Source organism: Vicugna pacos, chromosome 4 (genome assembly GCF_048564905.1).
Source record: "Vicugna pacos chromosome 4, VicPac4, whole genome shotgun sequence".
Classification (NCBI taxonomy): Eukaryota; Metazoa; Chordata; class Mammalia; order Artiodactyla; family Camelidae; genus Vicugna; species Vicugna pacos.
In genome coordinates, this window is record NC_132990.1 from 46,179,803 (window position 1) to 46,204,851 (window position 25,049).

The 25,049-nt window shown below is 44.0% G+C and overlaps 1 protein-coding gene across 2 annotated transcripts in view; it reads right to left on the reverse strand.

The window, feature by feature from the left end:
* LOC102526691 (TLE family member 1, transcriptional corepressor) overlaps positions 1-25,049 on the reverse strand; it is an 81,535-nt gene that overhangs the window by 40,940 nt on the left and 15,546 nt on the right. The window contains exons 5-7 of one of the 2 annotated variants that reach the window (XM_015239061.3): positions 14,591-14,653; positions 12,990-13,064; positions 626-830 (exon numbers count right to left, since the gene is read on the reverse strand). In XM_015239061.3, coding sequence (XP_015094547.1) covers positions 626-830; positions 12,990-13,064; positions 14,591-14,653 — 343 coding nt within the window. Of the gene's footprint in view, positions 1-625; positions 831-12,959; positions 13,065-14,590; positions 14,654-25,049 lie in introns of both variants that reach the window. The other variant, XM_072959651.1, reaches the window with a different exon arrangement.

Consider the following 25,049-nt stretch of genomic DNA (forward strand, 5'->3'; position numbering starts at 1 on the left):
AATGGCTTTTATTTATATAAGTCATTGCACATTCCTAATACAGTGATTTCCTGAAAATTACAGTATTTTGTAAACATAAGATTTACAGTTTAACCATACACAAAAGCCTATTTTTTTTTAAATTTCTTGACAGAATAAATTATTTCTTTTTTCAAAAAATTAGTCAAGTGCAATTTTGCCCAATATTTAACGCATACTAGAATTAAAGCCTATGAAACTAAGAAGTAACAGATGCAATTATCAAACCTTCCATTTGAACACATTCACTTTCAAATTTAACTTCTTATTTCGCCCCATTTAACAACATTACTTTCTTTGAAAATTACCCAATTAAGCAGTTAACAGTTTTCCATAATATGGTACAGGCCACTGGCATTAACGAGGCAGTTGCCAAGATGTCAGGATGCCTGCAATCTAAAGAGATCGGGGAATCTACAGATGCCCACGTTAAACCCGGAAAACCTCCAGGGTGAACTGTGTTTCAGTGGCCAAGCTTTGCGACAGTTCCTCTTAGCTCATTGTTTGCTCTCTGTATAGGTTGGGGCTTGCTTTAGCGGTGCACAAACTTTGCAGCACTGTAAGAGTGTTAGGACAAGGTCCTAATCTGGCTTGCCCGGCCTCTCACCTCTGTGGTGCTCTGCATCATGGTGCTTCTTGTCATCTTTAATTGCCAAGTGAGACTGCCCACTCAGAGCACTAGACAGTGCCAGAAGGCCAGCACTGCCGCCGAGGGGCGGGATTCCAGGAGGCTGAAGTCCCGAAGGGTGCGGTGTGAGGGGCACTGGAGGTCCATGGCCGTGAGAAAGATGCTGAGCTTGCAACTGCTGCTGCTGTTGGTGGTGGTGGTGGGAGAGGAAGAGGAAGAGGAGGAGGAGGAGGAGGAGGAGGAGGAAGCGGGGGGAAGAGGAAGCGGTGGTGGTGGCAGCATGGTGCGGGGGGAGAGTAGACATGACAAGAGACGATGGAGCAGACAGAACAGGAGATTCATCATACACAGGGAGTAGAGAGAGAGAGAGACGGAGGGAGGAAAGGGAGAAAAAAAATGTGATTAGCACCTTCAGTCCATCAAAGGTTTTTAATCTGCTCAGTTACCTGATATAATATCATCTTCCCAAAATATAATCCTCAGGTCGACACTGTCACTTTCTGGCCTCTATCACCTGAGAGTATAGCTGAGTATTATTAGCAAGCCTGGATAAGTCAGTAAGTCCTCATGTGTTCATTAGTTCCGTCTCTAACCGCCTCCAGGGATGAAATCTAGTATGTCACTGAATCTAAGAGGCTGCAGATTTCAGACTCATCCTCACTGCAGGAAGGTTAAAATGGAGGAGGCGCAGATACATGCCCTACAGTACAGAAACTATCTTTTCAACTAATCACCAGTGGTTAGGTGACTCCATTTCACCCTAGCATTCTTGCATTCACTTACCACAGTGATAGGATGAGACAAAACTAAAATATTATCTTTAATTAACAGCACTCAGAAAGCAGGAAGAACTAGCATCTCTTACACACTTTCGTGTCCTTAGTTCATCCAGCCCTCAGAGAATGGAAGAAACCTTTCACAGAAGGGTGCAGGGCTCAAGGCACTGAGTTTCTCCCCCCAGGCAGGAGGGGAGTGAAGTCAATGTGGAAAGGATCCCAGTGGCGGGGCTCTAGTCACTGTACCACCACATACAGGGGAGGCTCAGGGAGCCACCACGTATGTGACAGCTGGAAGAGACCTCAGAGACAAAACTTTGTTTCTCCCTTCCTTTCTCTTGAGCCCCACGCCCCAAACCCACCTCTTCCACATCACAATGGAAAATCCCAGGACCCTGAGAGGCCAAGCACCATGCCGAGGAAAAGTCTTACCAGCTGTGTGGAACTCCAACCACAATGACCAAGTCCCGGTTCCCATATGCCTTCACCTCTACTGCTTACCCAATTCCAGGAGAGTTATAAATCTGTTCACATTAAAAAGCATCGTTGCTCTCATATATTATATTTAAGGCCATGTTGTAGGAAATGAAAAAGTATCCGAGAAATGGCCCCTGTACCATAAATCTGGCCACATTTCAGCTGTCCAACATAAAACTCATTTTTGATGAGACAGTAAAAACGATTAAAGCTCAATTTCTAAGGTGTAATGTTAGGAAATTCTTAAGATTCTGATTTGTGCTCACTTGCCTGGTACGCAATTACTTGTTTTATTTATGACCCCTTCACGTGGACTGAATATATGAGATCTTCACACCACATCATCGGTAATTTCCATCCCAACCACCGATTTTTAACTGAATCCTAAACATGCTTCTGGCTCTCGAGAGCAAGAGAAAACAGCCTCTGAAAGGCAGAAATCAGCGTCTACGGTCATTTTACAGTAATCTTTCAACCACACCTAGTATCTTTATAAAAAAAATCTTTAGGTACCCAACCTTCTTTTTAAACTTCCATTCCTTCCAAAGGAAGCACAGTTCTTATTAGAGGGAAATTGGAAAAGGGGGAGAGGTCAGAGCAGGCAGCATTTACAGTATTCTTGGAGAGTATTTATAAACTACTCATTCACCATCTGAGGATCCTAATAACAATTTCTTTACACATACAATCACCTTCCTGTCAGTCCAAAGACACTAATTCTTGCTCTGTCACCTTTTAAGAGCTCAGCAATAGCAAGACATAAAACCGAAGGAGCTGGCGGCGGCATCACGGTCCACTGGGCATGCTCATTAGCACTTAATTAGGAACTAGACACCTGCCGTAAGAACTGCGCTCGGAGAAGGATGAGGAACAGGTCTGCCCTACCAGCGATTACTATCATTACTCGGAGAGTAAGAGCTATGTCCGGCTTCTGGCGGGAAAGGCAGTGATGCATACACAAGTGGGTGCAGCGGGGTAATTAAGTGCAGCACTGATTAGCAGACGATGAGAGAGGCTAAGCAGAGGGGAAGGAATTTGACTACAGGGTGGAGGACACCACCCTATACACCTCCCCTGATCCCCCCCAAATCCCACCCCCCCTACAATGGAGTCACCAAAAGACGACTTCAGACGTGGGCTTTTATGTCAGAGCAGAGGCAGTCTCAGGTGATATTTGGATTCTTGAGGAGGAAGCAGATTTTCTGCCAAACCCAACCCGGTTTTTCAAAAGATGAACTGGAAAGCATTCTCTGATCTATTATTGAAAAGAAAGACTGTAACATAACATGTCACAGCTGTGAAGCAGACCTGCACAGTCAAACCCAACATTTAGGCAACCAGCTCTGAGCAGGGCCATCCAACAGCCTGCTGGCCTGGGCAACTCCCACCTCCACCCTGCTCAAGCTCTCCAGACCCCCAGAAGAGAAAGCCCACTGTCCTATGTTAGAGGCAACTGGGTTCTTCCATCCTTAGCTTGGCCATCTTGAAAGCTCCTTCTTCTTACTTTTTTTTTAAAAGCAAAATCCTATCACAATGAAAGGAGCACCAGGTAGGTAGCAACAGGATGAATCACAGCTGCTGAAGACACCACGGACCCAGGAAATGCTGCCGCTGCTGCCTCACCTCCTCCTTCCCCATCCCGCCTGCAGTGCCTGCACTCGCAGACAGCACTTTCAGCTTCATTCTCTGGCCTCAGCTCAGAGCACACCTGAGGGAAGGAGGGTGGCATCGTGGTTCCTGTGTCGCAGATGAAAGAGCCACTTGCTGTGGGGCTCAGAGACAGAATGATGACTACAAACTTTTCATTCCCTAGAACAGGGGGCAGGGTATAGCTCAAGTGGTAGAGCACATGCTTAGCATGCACGAGGTCCCAGGTTCAATCCCCAGAACCTCCTCTAAGAATAAATAAACCTAATTACTTTCCCCATCAGAAAAATAAGCTTAAAAAAAAAAAACAAAAAAACCCCCAGTAAACCTAAAACTGACGCCAGCAGCCCCATCAAGTTCACAGGGAGTTAGTTACAGACCTAGCTTCCCCAAGCAAGGGGAAGGAGAGGGCAATCTCTGTCTCCACTTAAGACCTCACGTTTCTCCTGTACCAGGTAATGAGATACTCTTGAGGGCAGGCGATACTGCACACCCAGAGCCAATCCGCCTTCACCAATCAGACATGCACTCAGAAACAGAACCACCTTCACATGCGGCCTCATCGGCAGTGACAGACGGGAATTTGGTCTTAGATTTAAGGACTCATGAAGGCCATCTCTCCAGTCCCCACTTCCCAGTACCCTGCATCCGAAAACGGAAAGTATCTTGCTCTAGCTCTCTCCCAAGGAAGCTGATGAAGAAGAATCAAGCCTAAACAGAGAGAACTCTGGCTTCTCTTCAGTAGAAGATGCTTAACAAAGAAGAAGCGCTGTGTCTAAGATAACACATTTCTTGAAATAAACAGAAGGCCCACATCTAAGGGACTGAAAGAAATGACTCCAAAAGGGCAGCCTACTTGCCCCGCGTGTCCTTGAAAGAACTTTTTTTTCCTCAACACGGCTTACCTGAGACAGTCTACTTTCACTACTTTCACCAAAAGGAAATAACATGAATGCTACTCAGAAATATATTTTAGGACAAAAGAGATCCTGACGTTGCTATACAGCCAGCAACACCACAAAAAAACTAATGGCTCTGCCAATTAGGGGAATTCACACGCATCCGTCCTCCACAGACCCAAACCTTCCCTTATCACCAGGGAAACTATGAAATGTTTTCCAACATGACAGCAAGGCTGGGAAATTCAACCTTCTACTTCTTCATTAGCTTGAACTAATTAGTAAACTTTTTTTTTAACTCAGTGCTTGTAGATTTATACACCACAGAACACACAAGCAAAATCATTTTTTATAAAGCTATCAGAAAAGGCATTTTTGATGAGCAACGGTGGTTTCTGGCAATATGTATCCATCTGGACTGGTCGTTCTCAAACAGAGCAATTTTGACACCTCTTTCCCCATCTCAGGGACACTTGGCAACAACTATAGACATTTATGGTTGTCATAACTGGGAGGGAAAGAGGCAGAGGTGCTGCTGGCATCGAGTAGAGGTCAGGGATGCTGATAACAAACATCCTACAACGCACAGGACAGCCCCTACCTCTGACAGAGAATTCACCAGCCCAAAATATCAGTAGTGCTGAGGCTGAGAAACCTGGGTCTAGGTCTAGGCTAGAATTCCATCACGATACATTAGAAGCCATGTTCTTACATGCCAAAGGACTTGCCAAATTGTTGTTTAAAAACTGAAAGTATGTCTCAATATTCCACTCTTCACTGTCCCTTCCCTATCGAGTACCTTGTCACAACTCAAAAAAATGAGCATCTGCTTCCTAATGCTGACTCCGCTAACAACTCCAAATAAAACAAACAGAAACTTCATGTTTTACAAAACAGTCTGGGGGAGAGCTACCCTGGGAACTTTTACACACTGTTCTGGTGCCTTAAAGGTGATCAGGGAAAGCTTCAGGGTGGGGGATAAGGAGATAAATGCACTTGTTCTTACCCAAACAATCCGAACGGGCTGGGGATGCGACAAGTAAAACAAACACCAAACCCTGAGCTAATGATACTGAAAACCCACAAGGAATAAAATAACCTCATCCATGTCAAACAACAGCCACACGTTCAGAATTTTAATTCATGTCTTACCTAGTGCAGCCTGGGTCAATTATGCCACTCTAATGAAACTGACTCTGCTGTTTACAGTCACAGCTTTAACATAATGGTGCAGTGGTTTCTGCATTTTTGTTTCTAAAACTGGTGTAGCACACAGTGCATCACCCCAGAGCTGCCTAGACAAGTCCCCCTCACCCCGACTAGATGCCAAGTTCCTTATCACCAACCACTGACTCAACGTGGACTTCTGAAATTCAACCCACTTTATAACCTTTGGGAAAACTATGTCACACAGATCACAAACTGAATCCAACCAGAACTAAAACCATGCCCCAAAATAGCATCTCTAATGCTAAAAGCGTGACAGTACAGTGGCATGTATAGCACTTGGTATTTAAGCACTTTTAAAAAGGAAAAAAAAAAGTGAAAAGCAGCATGTGTTGACAGTTCTCTCCAAATCACTCTTCCTTGATTTCTGCAATTTCTCTGTTCTTTAAAACACTCAGCTCTTATCTTGGGAGAGTGCAGAAAAAGAAAATTGGAATGTGACGATAAACAAGTGGGAAAAGCGGGGAAGAGCCGTGTGGCAGTCGTAACACCAAGGACACTCGTGTGGGAGGTATCTGAGAACCGCCCCGGATGGCCTCCCATGTGACGGGGGGCCAGGGTGATAAACAGGCAGACACTGCTGGCAGGGGCCAAGAATTCTCAAGCCATCTGAAGACAAAAAAATAATGTAAAATAAATCCGTTGAAACGACCCAGCTCGATGCAGGAGAGCACAGAAAATGAAATGCAGCAGCCAAACGGACGGCCTGTGAATGTGGGCAGGCACCAGGATGAAGGCCTGAAGTTCTGAAATGGATCTAAACTCATCTTTACTCTTTCTGCGTTTCTGCTAATCCACACAGGCCAACTCACTCTGCGTCGCCACTCATTTATTCGTCCCACCTGCCCTGGATGCCTTTTTCGGTTGTGACTTCAAGGCCTGAGCTAGCCTAAGTTCTGAAAAGCCATATTTCCTTAGGTAGATCCACTTCTAAAACCACGTAAGGTTTCAATGGAAAGATGCTCAGCATTCTCAGCCATCAGAGAAACGCAAATCAAAACCACAAATGAGACAGCACGTCTCGCCCACGAGGACGCCGGAATCAAAATAAGAGATGGTTAAGTGTCGGAGGAGAAGTAGGGAACCTGGGATTCTAATCCACTGCTGGGGGAACGCAAAATGGTACAGCCACTTTGGAAAACAGCATGGCACTTGTTCAAAAAGTTAAACGGAGTTACCATCAGACCCAGAGATTCCATTTCTAGGTACAAATACCAGATCAAGGAAAATATGTCCACACACAAAGATCTGTATGCAAATGTTCACAGCAGCATTATTCGTAATAGCCAAAAGGTGGAAATAACTTTAAAGACCAGCAACTGATGACTGGATAAACAAGTGTGGTATATTGGTGCAATGGAGTATTATTCATCAATAAAAAGGACTGAAGTACGTGCTATAACACAAATAAACTGTGAAAACATTATGCCAAGTGAAATAAGCCAGACACAAAAGGTCACCTATTATATGATTCCATGTATATGAAATGTTCAGAACAGGCAAATCCATACAGACAGAAAAGATTAGCGGTTGCCAGGGGGCTGACTGCTAATGACTATGGGTTTCTGTTTGGAGTGATAAAAATGTTCTAGAATTAGTAGTGGTGGATGCACAAGTTTGCGAATATATGAAAAGCGACTGAGCTGTGTGCTTTAAAAGGGTGAATGATATGGTATGTAAATCATATATCAATTAAAGAAAATTGCATAGATCTAATTCCTAAAATGAGATGTTCTACTTTCTACTTGGAAGATTTTTCTTTTCTCCCTCTGAAAAGAGGAAAAATATAATGTCTTCTTCTCAGAAATTCAAGTAAAAATCATGTGAAAATATACGGGGTTGTGTACAAGTAAACAATGCTTCAGCAAGCTTCCTAATAATTACAGTCACACTGGCTATTCAGAAGAACCCAGATGCTGAAGCCAAGCTCTGCGCTTGCCAGAGATATCTAGCTGCACTCTCAGTAAAAAACTAGCTTGAACTAAAGGAGATGCAGAATGTATCAAAGACGTCTCTGCAGCACTGCGCCATCTCTTTGGGAAATTAATATAAGGGCTGGACTACTGGAATTTAAGTGGCAGGTATGTCGCTAAACAGAAGCTGGCAGAGCTGGAAGACCCAGGTTTGCTGTCATCCTTTTATTTACTGCCTTTGGTAGCAGGCTATGCGTTATTCTCCGAGGGCGAATTTGTTTTATAAAGGAACTTACAGCTGGGTTATTGATGGGCTTTCCAGGGATTAACTGCATACTCATAAGAATAAGAGGCTAACCTCATCCTCTTAAACTTCACACACGACAATCCTATAGATGGCTGACAGCTACAGCCGGAGGAGAAAAATAATCCAACATTTTTGCTAATCCTTAAACCAATCATCTCATGCAACAATGGGGAGTCCGTTAGGTCTACAACTCAATCTCTTAAGGCCAGAAAGGCTCCTTCTACAGACACTCCAGGAGTGTGTATTCACAGCCATCCCCTACACAAACATACAAAGTCAGACACCACAAACCACCTGAGACTTCTTTTATTCCATGCTAAATTGTTTTAAAGTATAGAGAATCATAAATTTGCCAGTGACAGGAACATACACATCTGAGCAATAACCGGAGCCCCACAGACAGGCCTTGACAGAAGTTACATTCACAGAAAGTCAGTCAGACTACATCCAAATAAATGAGAAAGAACAAACACGGTTGGTTACATTAACCCCCAAATTTCCCGAGTTCCTGAAGTTCACAGCATTGCTATGGGAGACAGTTCAAATTTTCTTAATATCCAACAGTCAGCACTGGGGCGGCTATGAGAAATCTGGCATTTTGCGGAAGGGGAGGGACACCCCCGCCGGTCATCTGGTCACCTCTTCAGGCTCCCTGCCACCTCTCAGTGCCAGCAAAAGGCCTGGTTCCCTTTCCTCTTCATGCAGAGTAAAGCAGTCAGTGATGCCTTGTCCTCACATTTCTGGTTCTCAAATCTCTCTCCATCTGTTCTCAAACTTAACTTTTCCCCCCGGTTTGGAACTTGAAATCTGTTCATCAAGAGTTGATGGGCAGTGCTTCTGCACTGCTGTGTCCTTATTAAAAGCCATTCAAGCACAACAACTTAATGGCTGGGGCAGAGCATCTGGCTGGGTCTAAGCTGAACACCAACATCCACGTAATCACCAGAAAAGACAAAGGAGGAGGTGACCCGCTGCTTACAGGCAGTTGGCCAACTGGACCCAGAGAGCCACTACAGGCGCTGAGAGAAACCAGGCAGACAAAACTGCAGTTCAGGGAGTCAGGACCACGTGCTGGGTGAAGGCTGCCCGTCAAGGTCTTACCCCTACAAAAGCCATGCAAGGTAAACGGTATTATCCACCTGTAGATGGATGCTGATAGAGGTTACTAGTTGTATGTGGTCACAAAACTAAGAAGTGGCAGTGCCGAGTGTCCCCACCAAATGCATCTGACTCTAGGCCCAGGATTTGTCCAACGTAACACAATGCAAACAGTCTTAGAAAGATAAGCACAAAACATCATGAAGTTAGGCTGCAGGTACTGGCTTAGAAACAGATGTATAACTATGCAACTGTTGGCTTTAAAAAAGAAAATTGCACTCTGCTGATTATTCTTTCGCTTTTTCATCAAAAAAGCAACCATCTTTCTTCAAGGGGTGGGAAAACACAAGAGGACTTCCCAGGGTGGCAGGATAGTCTGCACCGAGGGGAGGGTGGGCTACAGGGTGTGTGCGTGTATCAGTGATCAAAGTGTACACTCAAGATCTTGCATTTTACCACATCCAAATCACACATCCATTTAAAAAAACCCGTGTGTGCACAGGTATTATATATCATTTCTATGATATATATTAATTATATGTGATATAAACCCAATTAAAATAACACTAATTATTCGGAAACCGAACCTCAACCAAAATCAATTACTTAGTCTCAGAGAAGGTAGAGAGCGCCTAGTTCCCAGCTCCCCAAATACTTACAATGGGGGGCTGATCCTGTAGGGTCCTGCAGTGAATTTTCCTTGCCTTCAGGTAGACATTAGCTATCCCACAAATAAAATGTTACATCAGTCAATATTCTATTTGTTTTGAGCTTTTTAAGAGCATTCCAAATTGTAAAATAAATCTTTGAGGAATGCTGCTTAAATTATGGAGACTATCCCGATGTTTAAAACAAACAAACAAAAAAAAAATCAAGGTTCAAATAAATAAGTTCCTTTCCCGCAATGAATTTGTTTTCTAAAGTACAAGTGAGCTTGTGCCAAACCAAATAAATCCTGTGCCTATTAAGATCTCTGTGCTATTAAATATCTTTTACTGTTACAAGAACGTAACATGTTTAACAGCAAAACAGCTTATAAAGAGCAAAATTCAAAAAGTAGGGTTGCAGTTATTCTGTCAATTTTGCTATCAGTCAAAACTGTTAAAAAAAAGGTGTAACAAAAAATATTTCAGTAGTCTCTCCAAATATCAAATACCTAAGAAGCTCATCTTTCTTAAACACCAGTAATCCATGGAAGTTGAAGGCAGGTGCCGTGGTGGAAACGATTTAAAATTCAGTATTTTCTGTCAGATATGAGAACCCAGTTTTCTATGCCGTTGAGAAACAGGCACCATTAATTCACTCTACAAAAAACGGAAAAAAATTTAACCTCTCTCTTCCCACTCAGAGAGCATCCACAGTTCCAGAACACAGCTGAGCTTACCTAGAAGCTAGGTGTCCTTGAGAAGATTTAACTTTTTCCAGGTCTGCTAAAGAGAAATATCTTTAGCCCTGTCAAGCAAGCAGTAAGCTCCTTGATTGTACCTTAAAGGGAATGAGAATGTTTCGGCTCATTTGCATTTTAAAGGGTACTCTTTCATGATCTTTCACACTTGTAATAGATGTCTAAACCGTTAAATTACTATTTCTTTTCTTAGCCTGAAAGTCGATGCAGAGGAAGAGCGTGGCCTCTCCCATTGTTCTTTACCCTAAGTCGGTCCCTGAACAATACTGACAGCTGCTATCAAACCGGGCTGCATTTACTTTGCGCGCAGCTGCCGCCTGTAGGAACAGACAGCCTCCCGGAGCCTCCTCCCCTCTGGGGAGACAGGTTGACACACTGCATGTTCAATGAAGGGGTGCAAAGGTCCACTGAATTGTCAACCCAATTTTATGCTGCTTCGATTTTCCAGGACGCGCACAGTTCCTTTCAAGCAAAAATCAAGCATATGCCAGAGCATGAAACTTATGGTGCGGGGTAATTATTGATCGCTGCAAACTTTAAAAGAGCCCGCTGACGTAAATTAATATACTGATCCAAAAATTACAATTATAAAAGCCACACATGCCAGAATGCCGAAGACACGCAATTGGCGTTAAGTCTTGCGCGGGACTCAATTCACTGATTTGGGTTATTGTTCCTAGCTATCAGAGCTAATCTGCCTTTATAATCTCAACAACATGTTTCCTGGACTCAAGCCATTCATAAAATTAGCGATTCATCTGCCCTTCCAAAACAACCTGCTATTTTTATTTTCTGATTCAACTAAGAATGAGTATTACCTATAAACATCTGGTTAACACAACTTCCTCCCTTTCGATAGGGAGGAGTAGGCAGTGCCTTTGAGAATGCGAAAGTACAGAGTTTTACTATCCAGAAATGATATGTAAAAATCTAGAGCCTGTCAGAAAACAAACATGTTCCACAAAGTTTAACTGGGTACTTGAGAACTGCTTTGCATATGTTTTCCTTTCATCAAAACAGGCTTTTCCATCCTCATTCATTTGGGTTAAAAAATTCTGAGCTCGGGCTACAAGCACAATTTGCTATTAGTCTTTGCTAATCAAACACAGTACATGCAAAAGTACCAGGGAATATTTGATTTGATCTCTGAAATAAAGCAATTCATTACACAAGAAAAGGGGACAGAAGGCAGCCGACAAATGCAGATGTAATTGTGTTTTTTGTTGAATGTGATTAGAGAGCCCACTAAGTAACAGTCAAAAATGTGATACTCAGGGGAGAGAGGCAGAGCCCGGATCTGGGGGGGAAGAGGAGGAGGGGAGAATTGTTTATGCAGAGCTAAGCTGTCAAGTGTAATAAAGCAGCTTGAATAAAATTTAAGCTGAAAATCCACTGAAGCTCCCCATTTCAGGGAGGAAAAAGCTATTAAAAGGAAATGAAGGTCACCCTCCCAGTTTATTTCACCTAATTGACTGCCAATAGCTTACCACAGGCAACCCGACTGCAGGTCTGCAATTGAGAAACTGATGAAAGGAGAGTTTTCAAGCTGAGGCTCATTCTTTAATCCTCCTTGGCTCTTATGTTTTTTCCTCCATCTCCAGTTGGGATGTAATTTTAAACCCTGATGGATTAACTGGTTCTATTGTCTGTGGCCGTCACTGCACTATGGCACTCCTAATCCGTACAGCAGCATGTCTAATTATCATTACAAAGTGTCTGGGGGAACTATAAAGACCAGCAGGGCATCTTCTCACAAGCAATTAACATAAATTGATAAATGAGTGATTTGAATCCGCTCAAGGCACTCACAGATGAATAAAATCAGAAAGGACGGTCCCTCGTTTCAGCTCCTTCTTTCGCTTAGGCTGGGAGGGCAGAAACCTGAGAGAACTGCCCAGGATCCTGCAGTTTGGGGGGTTTGGGGGAGGAGGAACTCATGCAGGGACGGAACGGGCGGTTCATCAGGCTCATTAATGCCGAGCAAATGACTTGTGATTGACAACCAGTCGCCAGCAAGGAGCACTCATGGAACTCAACCCAGGAGAGCAGAAACCTGGCGAAAGGCTAGAGGGCACCAGGGCAGACAATCATCACTTCTTCATCGGCAAGAGAGCTTTCTTTTCATTGGGGTGCCACTTAAAAATTCATGAAAGAGGCACAAAAAAAGCAAAACAGTTACACACAGGTTCTAATACCTGAGGAAAGCATAAGACAAAAAAGCCAAAGATAACCAAATGAAATCATTCCCAGACATGTCTTGACCTCAGTGAGATTTCAAGTTACACGACAGAAGGAAAGAAAGTACGAACTTAAAACACTCACTTAAAGCTTTAATCTAAGAGAGCAGGATAAACTACATTTATTTTCCCATTGAAAAGAAGATTTTTCTTCCCCTCGTCAAAATGTTTCTACCATCTCCCTAATGCTTTACCTACACACCTCAGCATACCTGAAACCATTTCCCCCTCCTCCGCTTATCAAATGAGTCAAAGTTAAGCTACACAGCATTTTATATATCAATCAAGTCAGCAAATTAAGAAGAAATGAAAGCTGGTTATACACACTGTAGGAGGTAGACCTGGTAGGCCACGTACCCCGATGATGGCATTCAGCTCTGCCATGGTCACCTGTTTGGCACGTTCCACAGCCTGGGCCACCTGTTGTTGATGCTTTGAAAACAAGAAGAAAAAAAGTGTTAGCAAGGCAGCCAAGCATGTCACTGTCCTTTCCGACAATAAGACAAATGCCACACGCGGTGCAGACTGAAGTGTAACATGGATTTGAGTGTGAAGTTTCCAGGGTACATGTTACTTCACAGAAAACACACATACAACCGGGAAAGGAAAACATAGGGATGCTTCCATAATCTCTAACCAACACCAGTTACCGCTTAACTTCTGCTGGGAATTTGGGGCTCGGGATGATGGAAAGTCAAAAAAGGACACCAAAAATGGTTAACTTGAGGTATTAGAAAACAAACAGTGTGGGATTTGGAAGATCACCCTGGCTCTCAGGAGGGGTTTGCTATGCTAAGTTTGAGGAGGAGATGTTTACAGCCATTTAAAAACACCCATTTCGATACTGAAATTAAAACATTAAACCTGCAATCACTTCTCTGGTCAACAACTCTGAAGCCACCAGCTGGTTTTGGAAACTCCAGGAATTCCTCTCCTCCTTCAGCCCTTAGATGTTTCACCCTCAACAGGGGCAAGGGAGGAACTGAACCCCGCCTCAGAGATCACACACAGGCTGGAAACAGCCCACCTACCTCCCAGCTCCATCCACAAATGAAAACAAACACACGAGAAAGGAGACCAGGATTACAAGTCTAACGAACAACCCGCTTCAAAAGGCCAACAAATCTAAACTGTAACATCAAGAAGATGTTGCGCTGGAAAAGGCTGCTGTAATAGTAGCAGAGATGGGGCAGCAGATGCCAGTGAGAACAGATACGGCATTCCAGCACCAAGGCCTCAAGACACATGCATCCTGCACACACTGAAAACACACAGCTTTGCATTTATTAGCTTGTACCTCAAAGTTAAGGTAAACTTCAAGGCAAAACGAAAACATACCGGGTTTTGAGTCAGTTTCGGAGATTACTCACATAAAGAGCTTTTCCTTCGCAAAATATTAAGGTTCAACTTCTATGACTTTGTAACTTACTGAAAGGGCTTATATATGACTCTGTAAGTTAAGGGAACGTGAAGACATTAACATGAACGCTCTTATCCTTCAGGGTATCAGCCTCCACTTCCTCCAGGGACAGCATTAAGTCCACCAGACTTGATGTAGAAGGACAAAGGCAATACCTGTTCCCATGGTTGAGTCGACCCTGATGGAACCATTTTTAAAACGCAGCATAAGAAAAGCTCTCTAGAGAAAGGACGCTTGGAATCATCAGTAGCTGTCAAGCTTATACTACTGCTCTAAGGAAAGAGATGCTTTTTGCTTGATGGTCATTTTGCAGTTTTCCACAGGAAAAAAAATTAATTTAAGGTTGAGCTACCGTCACCACTTCCACAGTGTGCCCTCAGAATCTGCTAGCTGGAATAGCAGGGGGTTTACACACTTCAGCTGGAACAGATGTTCTTCACACTTGTTCCTTGTGATAAAATTAACATCTTAAAACCAGCTAATTTGCAAACAGAGAAGCAACATAATTGCACTTTAACAGCTGAACAGTTTTACTTACTTCCTGAGACAGAAATGGGATGACTTGTGCACAAATCGTATTCAATCTCTTGGCGATCTCAGTCTATAAAGACAAAGCCGTATAAATGTTTAGTATATTTCATAATCAGTTCAGAAAGATAAACCTTCATACCCAACACTGGAGTCCTCTGCTCCCTCAGTCTTGAGGGCGTAAAACTGCTTTCCCAGGTTATGTGAGCAGTATCTATCTTGAGATAAACAGGAGATATTAATCCCACTTGCAAAGTAAGACATAATCGCATGCTTTATTGGTCACTTAAATAAGACATAATGGGTAGTTTAATTGAGTCGGAAAATCTACATGGTTTAGGGCTACGTAATCACTTAACCTGGTGATTTCCAACCCCTCCGTACACTTGTTCAATTATGACGTACCAGGGCACACTGATGTAGCTACAGTAAGTTTCCTCAACCCCGAGTCAGAACCCCAGGGAGCAGGAGCGGGAGCACTGTCAGAGCAGTCTGGCTCTCAGGATGAGGTCTAGAGGGAGAGGGAGAGGAAGACCTCCTTCCCACTTGTCCCAACTCCTGCACCATCGAAACCGGGCTTTAATGTCCGTAAGCCTTCACCAAGTCTCAAAATTTCAAACAGGCCTAGAAAACACTGCTGAGACAGAACTCAAGTCCAGGGTGACAGTCGAGTTGAGACATTCTGGGTGTATCTGTAAAGTTTCACCACAATTCAACATCCAATGCCAGGACCTCACTGACAGGGCCCACGGTTCCACTGAACTTAGGAAAATGTGTCCTGAGTGTCTGCAGCCCAGGCTGTTCCAGAGAGAGTAGGAAAAGTCCCTGCTCAGCTCCAGGTGTGCAGCACTCCCTCTGCAAGAGGGACAAATCGGCAGGGGGAGGCGACCCTGCTCCCAGCCTAGGGTTAAGATCCACCTGCCCGTCCCACCTCCAACATCCTCCAGTAATGCACAGCAACCCTGCTTTCCTCTAACTCTGAAGAACCAGATCTGCTTAAAATAAAAAAGTCTTCTGAAGGGTCTCACATTGACCTTATTTATTTCATCATTTTCTGTCAATGCTTCCTAATGCCGCCTCTATTACTGAATTAGACAATGAAAAGGATTACAAGGAGAAGAAAATTATGAAGTGCACAGCCCATGCCCTTGAGAAAGAGAGGATGGAATAAGTGAGATAAAGTAGAAACCTCAGGACCTGCATAATCAAGTACATAAAAAAGGGCTGCCTTCTGTCCTCTGAGATGATTCCAGTTAACTGAGCAACAAGCCCTTGGTTTTATGGGATTGGATTTAGGCCAGTGCAACTCAATTCTCCCTGAACATCAATGACTAGTATGGAGAACAGACCCATGACCCTGCTTGAACAAGGGGGGTAAACAGATATGTATATGCAAAAAGAGCGCAGCTGTACCAGGTGCAAACACAGAACTGCGTCAGCCCCACCCAGTTCATTTGATCACAACCACCCACTCAAGCTAATTCAAGGTCATGGCTCTCCTTGAAAGCAAGGGCAGGCTACCCCTTCCTTTGCAATAGGTCCTTCTGCACTATATACCTGGGTAGATGTAAAGAAGTAGGGATGCCCTTTGCCCTCCTCAGGTTCTTGCTCCCCACTTTCTATCTTCCTTAAGTTTCAACAGCATTCTCTACTTTTCCCCGTCTTCAAAAATTAAAAAAAATCTTTAAATGCTTTTTGAGTTTTCCAATTTTAAAAATGCTACATGCTCCCTTTGAGCGCACACACACACAGATGTATGCTATGTAGAAATATACAAAAAAGTTGAAATAACCCTAAATGCACCATCCAGAGATAACCACGAGTAACATTTGAGTGATTCTGGGAAGCAGCACTCCAGGCTCTCACTATGTTATGTGTGCACAAGCCCAGAGTAGAAAGAGACACTTTGATACCAAAGGGTCCCCCTATATATACTGCTTTTTGATGATAATTTGTTATTTCCACTCAGACGTGTCACGGACAACCTCCTGCTCAATAAATAAAGATATGAATAAGGACATCATCAATACATTCCCCTACACAAGCATAAGGGTGTTTGAGCACTTCTGGTATCAGGGAATATTTATGTTCCACCTAATTTTCCACAGTTACAAACTCTTTGTCAAATAGCCCTCTACCTAGATCTCTAAAAGGAGCCCCTAGGAGTGAAATGGCTAGGTCAAAGTGCATGCATATTTTAAACTGTAATGCATGCTGATAAACTGCCCGGCAGAGACACTTACCAATTTACATTATCACCAGTCTAGGAGGGTACTTGCTCCCACACCCAGTGTCAATAATGGATTTTATTGACCTTTTTATTTTAATCTTTACCCATCTAATAGATTTTTAAAATGACCTCATTTTTATTTGCATTACTTGGATTCTTCCTGAAGTTAAACATCTTTTCCTGTATTGATTGGCCCAGTGTATATTTCCTTTCTCTTTTTTGCCCCAGGCATTTATTCATCCTTGTCTTTTGTAGTAGTTCTTTGCATACGACACATAGAAACTTTTACACAGTTTTTCCACCTTGCCACCTTGCTTATTATGGATTTTTTGCTATGTGTTAACTTGAAGTTTTTATGTGGTCCAACTAAAGAATATTCATCCTAGGTTCCTGGTCAGGATTAAAACATCCCAAAATTAGATGCCACTCTTACTTTTCCTCTAGTGCTGCTATGGCTGTACTTTCTACACTTAATTACTTGACCTAGACGGAACGAACTGATTTTAGTTTAAGAAGAAAAAATGATCTCCTCTTTAATAACTATATGTTATTTCATAGAGGGGCTTCAAGGTAGACATGAACTTGACTGTCAGGGGACAGTTAAGATCTGATCTAAATGAAATGAACTGGTAAACCTTTAATAATATTACAGTTATTAAAAACAAAATAAAAGAAGCACAGATTGAAGCACAGACAGTACAAACCAGGTTAGAGTAGCTAACACTGAAAACATGAGGATGAGGGCGAAAGATCAAAGCTCAAACTGATGAAGAAACATCAAAATCCATACAATTTGTCCCGGGAATTCTAAATAAATAGTCTGGAGAAGAACTGGAAATAAGAACAACAGAGAAGGATCTGATCCCAGCTGTCCCCTCCCTCTGCCAGGTCTAAACTCTAATCCTAAAACTATCCTCTGACAAAGTCAGCTTGATTTTGAGTCAGGAAGCCTAGATTCAAATCTTACCTCTGGTTTACCCTGAAATTCTCTGAGCTTCTCCGCTTGGCAGCAGAAGGATGCAACTGGCCTCCTGACAGCACTCTGTGAGTTCTAAACACTCCCACCAGCCCAGGAAGGGTTCAGAAACGTTTTCCCCAGCCCTTAAAATAGTCTGGATGGCAGCATAGTGGCCAACAGTGATTCTCTACTGTTATCTCTTGCTCAACACAAGGGTATTTTGATAAGACCTTTAATTTAGTGCAAATTAGCAAGTGCTCATGTTTTTCCAGCTGTGCTTCTATTCCTGACTCCAGTTTGCAAGCGGGTTAAACTGGATAGTTGACCCTGCTGAAGCAGGTGTTTCATAACCTTTTCAGATGGCCCTGTACCTCTTTCAAAGACTAGACAACTCCAATGAGAAAAACTGCAGGCTAACTGTATCTTCCCCCTCAAAATCATTTTCCTGCCCAAAGCTGAAGATGTACTTGGTACCTGCTAAGAGCAGTATGCTATCCCTGTGTCTGCATTTCTGACACCACAGAAGGCAACAACATTACATCAGCATTAAAGAGCTACCCCCAAACCAGATCCAAGTGGAACCTTTGTACCCAGAAACTTAATCAGCTTGGGAAAGGCCCCAGTGTCAGACCTTGCTTCAGGGACAGCCACCAGCCACCAAGGCAGCCGGAAGCAGAAGTCCAAATTATCCGTCAAGAACCAGCTTTTATTCTCCTTGTCAATACCAACCCCCTTCTCCCTGATTTGCTCACAGTAACAGAGTCAGCCCTACAATCAACCCAAAGCGTTGCGTTTGCATCTCAGCAAACTAGTACCGGGTGTCCTCGGTGAGGTCACTTTAGCCGCTGAGCCCCGGGTCTCTTATCACCAACCTCCTTCAGTGTTTCATCAGAATCAAGGAAGCAAACGTGTAAACTCCAGCGGTACTATTCGTGCTGGCGCTCAACTGAGCCCTTCAAGGCCTACCTCAAAGCCAGACCACCAATAAACAAGCTCAAGGCCCTTCAGGACCCTCCGTGGCATTTACTGTTGTTTGGCAAACTAAGACTATAGTTTTCAAATCACTTTGTTGTACATGAAGCTTCTGTACAGTTTCCTAACAGCTTCCAGCATAAAGCCTCCTCAACATGAGAAGACTCCTACCGAGACTCAGATACAGCTCCTCGCTGCACCCTACCCACCAAAACCAACGCCAGGGAACACATTCCACACACAGTGCTTTCAAAGGACCGCCTCCCTGAACTAAAACTGAATCCCCACACCCCCTAAACACAGTGCCCAAGATGTAACCAGATAAACTGTCCTAACAGTGTCGGAATAAGGCTCTGTTAACAGTGAGAAATCGTATCTTACAGGTACAAGACTCAGGTACACATACATTCTGAGTTAAACAGGTTGAAAACCTCAAAGGTCAACAACGACCCAAAGCCTGGTATGCTGTGCAGAGCTCTAAAACTGAATTTGTGTGCTTCTGGGCATCTAAATGCAAGGTTTAGGATTTTATGATTCCTAAAAGCTCGGCTGCCACCTTTTCATGCCCCTCCTACCTCATCTAATTACTTGACTGAAGGGCCAGCCCGCTCCCCAACGTCTGCCCACTTCTCCACTACACACGGAATAGTGCATAATGAGGCTGCTGGAGGCTCACAACAGGGTGAGGACTGCCCATGGGTCTCAAAGCAATCCAATGGCACCTGGCCCAAAGTCAGCTTAGGGAGGGGAAACTCCGCCACCATTAAATTGCAAATTGATGGATCATAAAAAAAAAATGCCGCTTATGCTGAGGCTGGCAAACTGATCTTTTGGTTTCCCCGAGCCAAGTGGGAGGCCAAGAGAAAAACACAGTGGAGAGCTGGTAAGAAGTGTCTGGCAACAGATAAACAGGCAAGAAAATGAAAACAAAGCACACAAAAGGAAATAAACAGATAATCTCTAAATCCCTTCTGACTAGAAGGTTCAGTGTCTGTGAAATGACAGCCTTCAATACAGAAAAAAAGGTTCAACCTTACCAGCAACCAAATAAAACACACATGTTGTAAGTAAGGTAGGTCATTCTGTACCAGTTCAATTAGTTTATTTTAAAAAAAATAATGAAATCCAACAATGATGCGTCTTCTGGGAAAAGGGAGCATTCGTACATTACTGATGACAGAGTAAATTGGGACAGTCATCTTGGAAAGCAACTGGGCAATGTGTTTCAAGAGCATGAAATTATTCAAACCTTTTGGTAAGGCTTCCCACAGCTAAGAATTTATCCTAAGGAAATAGTTCAAATGAAAAGCATTCCATGCATGAAGCTGTTCATGGCAGCACAAGTTTCAAAGCAAAAGAGAAAAAGCCAGGTGAAGATGGAATAGGAGCTCAGCACATCACAACCCTCCGCAGAGTTTTTGAAAAACTTAACATTTGCCCTCCTGAGAAATCAGCTGTCTAATACTAGGAGAACGGTTAAATACACGACATCAATCCAAAGGCATGGCAAGTCACCACTGAAGTCATATTTATGATAATGATGCTTAAATGGCCAACACCTTTACTAGATGAAGCAGGAGGGGAAGAACAAAGCTGTGGTGCTCCTGCCTCTGGTGTGTGTGTGTGTGTGTGTATGCGCGCGCGTGCGTGCGTGCATGTGTTTTTAACAACACATGCACAGGACTGAGCGCTGCAATTTGATACCCCAAATAAAACCAGTGATTATCCCAGGGTGGCAGGGTTATCAGATTCCTTTTCTTCCCCCCACCCCACCCGCTTCCAGAGACCTTTGTAGATGCTGCTTGCCCTTGATTTACCGTCTGAGTGTATTATTAAATGAGGAAGGGAGCAAAGGGTGGCCAGGCCCACTACTGTGACTGATGGTGGCACTGCGTCACAGCAATGCTGGCAAACCTTGAGACCCTTTGGCTACCCAGCCCTCTTACAACCCTCATACCACACATGGAGAAGCTAATGCCTAAAGGAAATGATTTGCCCAGGATCATAAAGATGAGAAGCCTTGTTCTCTGCCCAGTCCTTTCACCAGGAAGCGGAAGTGGGAAACTGGGACTTACTCCAGCCCAGAAACAAAGCTGATACACCCAGCCTTGTTTGCAAAGCAATTCAGCCCTCACTGGCCCATGGCAGCATAAGGCCAAGGCCGTGTCACCTCTCGGCCAACAACGGTACCACCACAAGTGGCCCCAGTCTGTCAACGACAGGGTCACTGTACCCTTCCTGCTGTTGGCAGAAGTCCTGGGAGGCAGAGTAGGCATTTTATAAGGAGCCTCAGCTATGAACTGCAAACCTTAAATAAACAAGCAGCAGCCAAACTGCGCTTCTGCCCTCCCCTTTGCAGGCGAAGAGCATCAGTGCGTCAGCCCTAACATCAGGCAATCTGGCCCACCGGTAAAGCACAGGCCCCCAAAACACACCCACAAACACATCTCTATTTTCTGAAGATGACTTCTGAGGTACATAAAGAAACTTTAAGATGTCTGAATAAAACTGCATATCCAAAATGATATTTGCAAAACTCCGCAATTAATCTCCCAGTAGTCCCCCTGCCCCTTTACAAGGAAGGGAAAGTCTCCTTGACGAAGAGACCTCCTTGGGAACTCTGGCTACTCACCAGAGTATCTCCCATCCCACCACCTTGCTTCCCCAGCACACTCACTAAAAGGGAATTTCACCTTAAATTCTAACGCATCAGAGTGGATTTCTGTTTAGAACATAATTACGTCAATAAATGACCAACCACAATTTTGGGGAAATCCAAACAAAAAGGACTTGGAGTCTCTTTAAGTTGAGCCTATAATGGTCATGACAGTCTCAGTGGTTTTCAAACATCAGAGAGCATGAGGACCACTTGAAAGGCTTGGGGAAACAGAAGGCTGGGCTCATTCCCAGACTTTCTGAGCCAGCAGGTCTGAGGCCCTGGAATCTGCATTTTTAACAAGGTCCCAGGTAATGTGCGGTGACTGGGGGCCACACTTTGAGAACTGGGGCCACTGAATCACCAGGACAGCAGCAGCGGCGTCTACTGCTTAACGCACCAGGTCCTCCTATGTCCAGGCTCTAAGCATCAATCAGTGCAGGTGCCCTTGGAGACGGGACGGGGAGGTTAAAATAACTTGCCCAGGGTCAGAAAAAGCAGGAGGGAGGTCAGGCCTGCCTCTCCTCAAAGCCTTGCCACAGAGAGGGATGACTGCCTTTTCCCACGCATTTTTACAAAACAGGACCAAGGCAAGAACACACACCGGGGGTGGAGGAACCCATCTGTCTACTGCAGGAAACCTCAAACAATATTCATTTAAATGAATCCACCCGCGGCAATGTAATCTCGCCCTTTCTTCAACCTGATGATTAGAGCAGAGAGTACCAGATGACAGAAACCTGTCAGTGGCTCAATTAATCAGAACAGAAGTCGCCAGTTACGGGCAGATCATAACTTTCCTGTTCCCTCTCGCCCTCAGTTGGCAGCTCCTGCACAGTCCTAAATCCCAGCTCTCTCCGACTGGCCCCAGACTCTCTCCTGCCCCTGCTCACCTTTCACATTCCTGGTTTCTCTCAAAACATGGAGGGGTTAAAATAAAGGGAAACAAAAACCTGCTGAAGGCTGCCGGGGCGGAGACAGCAACACTAATTGCTCCCATTCTCTGGCTCCTCGCGAGGCAGATTGCAGGGGCCTGCATCTCCGGAGAAAGCTCTCGCACATCTTCGCAGCAGCTCTCAGCAGAGCAACTCAAGTGCCCTTAATTGTTTATGTTCTTAATGCAGAGCCTCTTGAATGCATTCATTTTTAATAGTAAGCTTGAGTGTGGGGCCCATCAAAGAATGACAAAGCAACTCTATTCACTGGTTCTCCTTCCTGCAATGATGGTCTTCTGATTTATTTGCAAATGACAAGCTTGGCAGGCCCCACTTAAGGGCTGCCCTCCCTTTTACTTCTTTTAAGAATTCAGTTGCATTTTCCAAGATGAAGTTGAGTCCGCGATGCTGTGTATTTGTGTAAATTCTTCCCCCTTCAGTTCCTTCTAACTAATGACGTAAATGTTTTGACCCAACTGTTGCCAAGCAGAGCATTTGGGCTTTAATTTGTCATTTTGGTAAAGATGCATCCTTGACAAAAGCATCGCAGCTGTTTCAGTGCCTAAACAGCACATTTCCATTATTCAGAAACCCTTGTTACGGAGTTCAGAAAGTGCTGTTCACAGGAAATTGCACTGACTTGTCCCATGATGGAAAACGACAGCATTTGGTGGCATCAAAGGAAGACGCACTCTGAAGCACCACAAGACGGGCTTCAAGACAAACTCCACAGGGTGAATCACAGACCACCACCACGAAGTCATCACCTACTGTTCTGGGAATGGAAAGACGGCAAGCCTAACCAGGCACCCTCTTCACAGTTCTTAGTCATCAGGGAGCTTTTGAGAAATTAAATATCATTCAGTAGCAGGATCAGTGGGAGGAAGAGCCGGCTCCATCATCATGGTCTGAAGGGTAAAATTACAATTACGAAAATAAAGTATGCCTATGTAAAGACAAAGACTGCGCAAGTCAGGTCGCCTCTGAAAACCCGTTTATGACAATAGTCTTTACTCAAAACTTGGGATGTTATTTTCCTTGAGATAACATTTAAACCATTCCTTTTCTCATCATAGCAACCAGTTGCTATGACCTTCTTTGGTTGGCACTGACCTCCAAAGGTCTGCGTCCCTATGTCCCCGCCTTCCCTGTCAGGGCAAAGCAAACGTCCAGTGCACACAACTATGAAGCACCAATCTAACACCGGCTTTAGCATTTCTCATCGCCCCCCTCCCCACGTCTCTAGAGATCACTGGATAAGCAGTTTGGTATGAATGTTTCCCTAACAGGTTGGATCTTTAGCCAATCTAGAGAGTGGGAAAGGAATTTCCTGCCTAAGGTGACCACAGGACAGTGGTTCCCTAATTTTAAAAACAGGTCTCAGAAGAAGGACCCACACACATGAAGGACAGCTGCCACTCTTCTTCCAGAGCAACTTCTCAGGGAAAGAACCTCGTCTACCAAGAGGCCTAGGCCATCAAAGCCATGTGGCATGACAGCAGAATGGCCCCAAGTAGAGAGGTGTGTGTGTGTGTGTGCGCGCGTGCGCAATGGTAAGGCCGTCTGAACCCCAAAGTCAGTCTCAGTTGGGAAGCCCCACGCCTGGGCCTCCCTCCTCACAGGCTGAGCTGCAGGAGAGGCGGTCCTTTGGGAAGGAAGACAAGGTTCCTGGCACTGCCAGCTGAAACCTGGATTCTCTTTTCAATCAACATCATGTGCCAAGAAACTTGCGAAGCTCCACAATGCAATTTACCCCCAGAGTGGCCAGAAGATGAATTTTAAGGCAGGGGCCCCATTACCCACTGCGAGTGGGAACCCAGTGCTCCACTGAACCCAACCAGTGCCAGTGGGGCATTAGAGGTTGGGAGCCACTGAGGTAGAAAAAGGACCTGTGCACAGTCAATAGTTGAGAAAAAAACATTTTTTTTGCAAAAGCATTCTTAGGTCATGATTAAAATGAAATCTAGGACGCTGATGAAAATTTTCAGAGCATCTCCTTTTGGAAAAAGCCTTTAAGTATTTACAAGATGGTAAGAAACGGATCCTAGATGACAGACTTCACTAGTGCATTTGAGAGTCATAGAATATTAACTCAGCTGTACAGGTGGAGGCAAACAGAAATACTACTTTAAATACAAATAAATTAACTCTTAAAAAAAAATAACCAAAACCAAAAATACCTGATCATCACATCACAATACACTCCAGAGAGATAGCTAAGCAAGAGAAAATAATCGCCATTTCTCCAACAATCAAGCTCTTTCAGGGGAAAAAAGTGCTGTATGAGGATAATTTATTCAGGGTTACAAGAACTGACCACAAATCTATACAATAAAAGCTATTTAAGGAAAAGCTGCCTTGTGCCTAAGTCATATCAAATTGTAATTTTAAAATGCTGCAGTATTAAAATGTGTTGTCCAAGATGTACTGGGGAAGCATTAAATAAAAAGGGAGAAGGAACATTGGGGTCATGGAAGTGAGGACAATTTATAAACCAGGGGCCACCAGAAGATACCACTCCTATCATTCACCAGTTATTTTACAAGAGGACAAATCAATTTATGTGCTCTTGTGTGTTTTTAGAAAGCATCCCAGATACTCTTCCATTAATTATGTGGGTTCAGGACATGTCAATTCTTGTTTCCCACAGCATGAGAAACCAAATTTAACCCACGTATTTTGTTACACTGGTCTGCACTAGCATGGTTCCCACAGGGC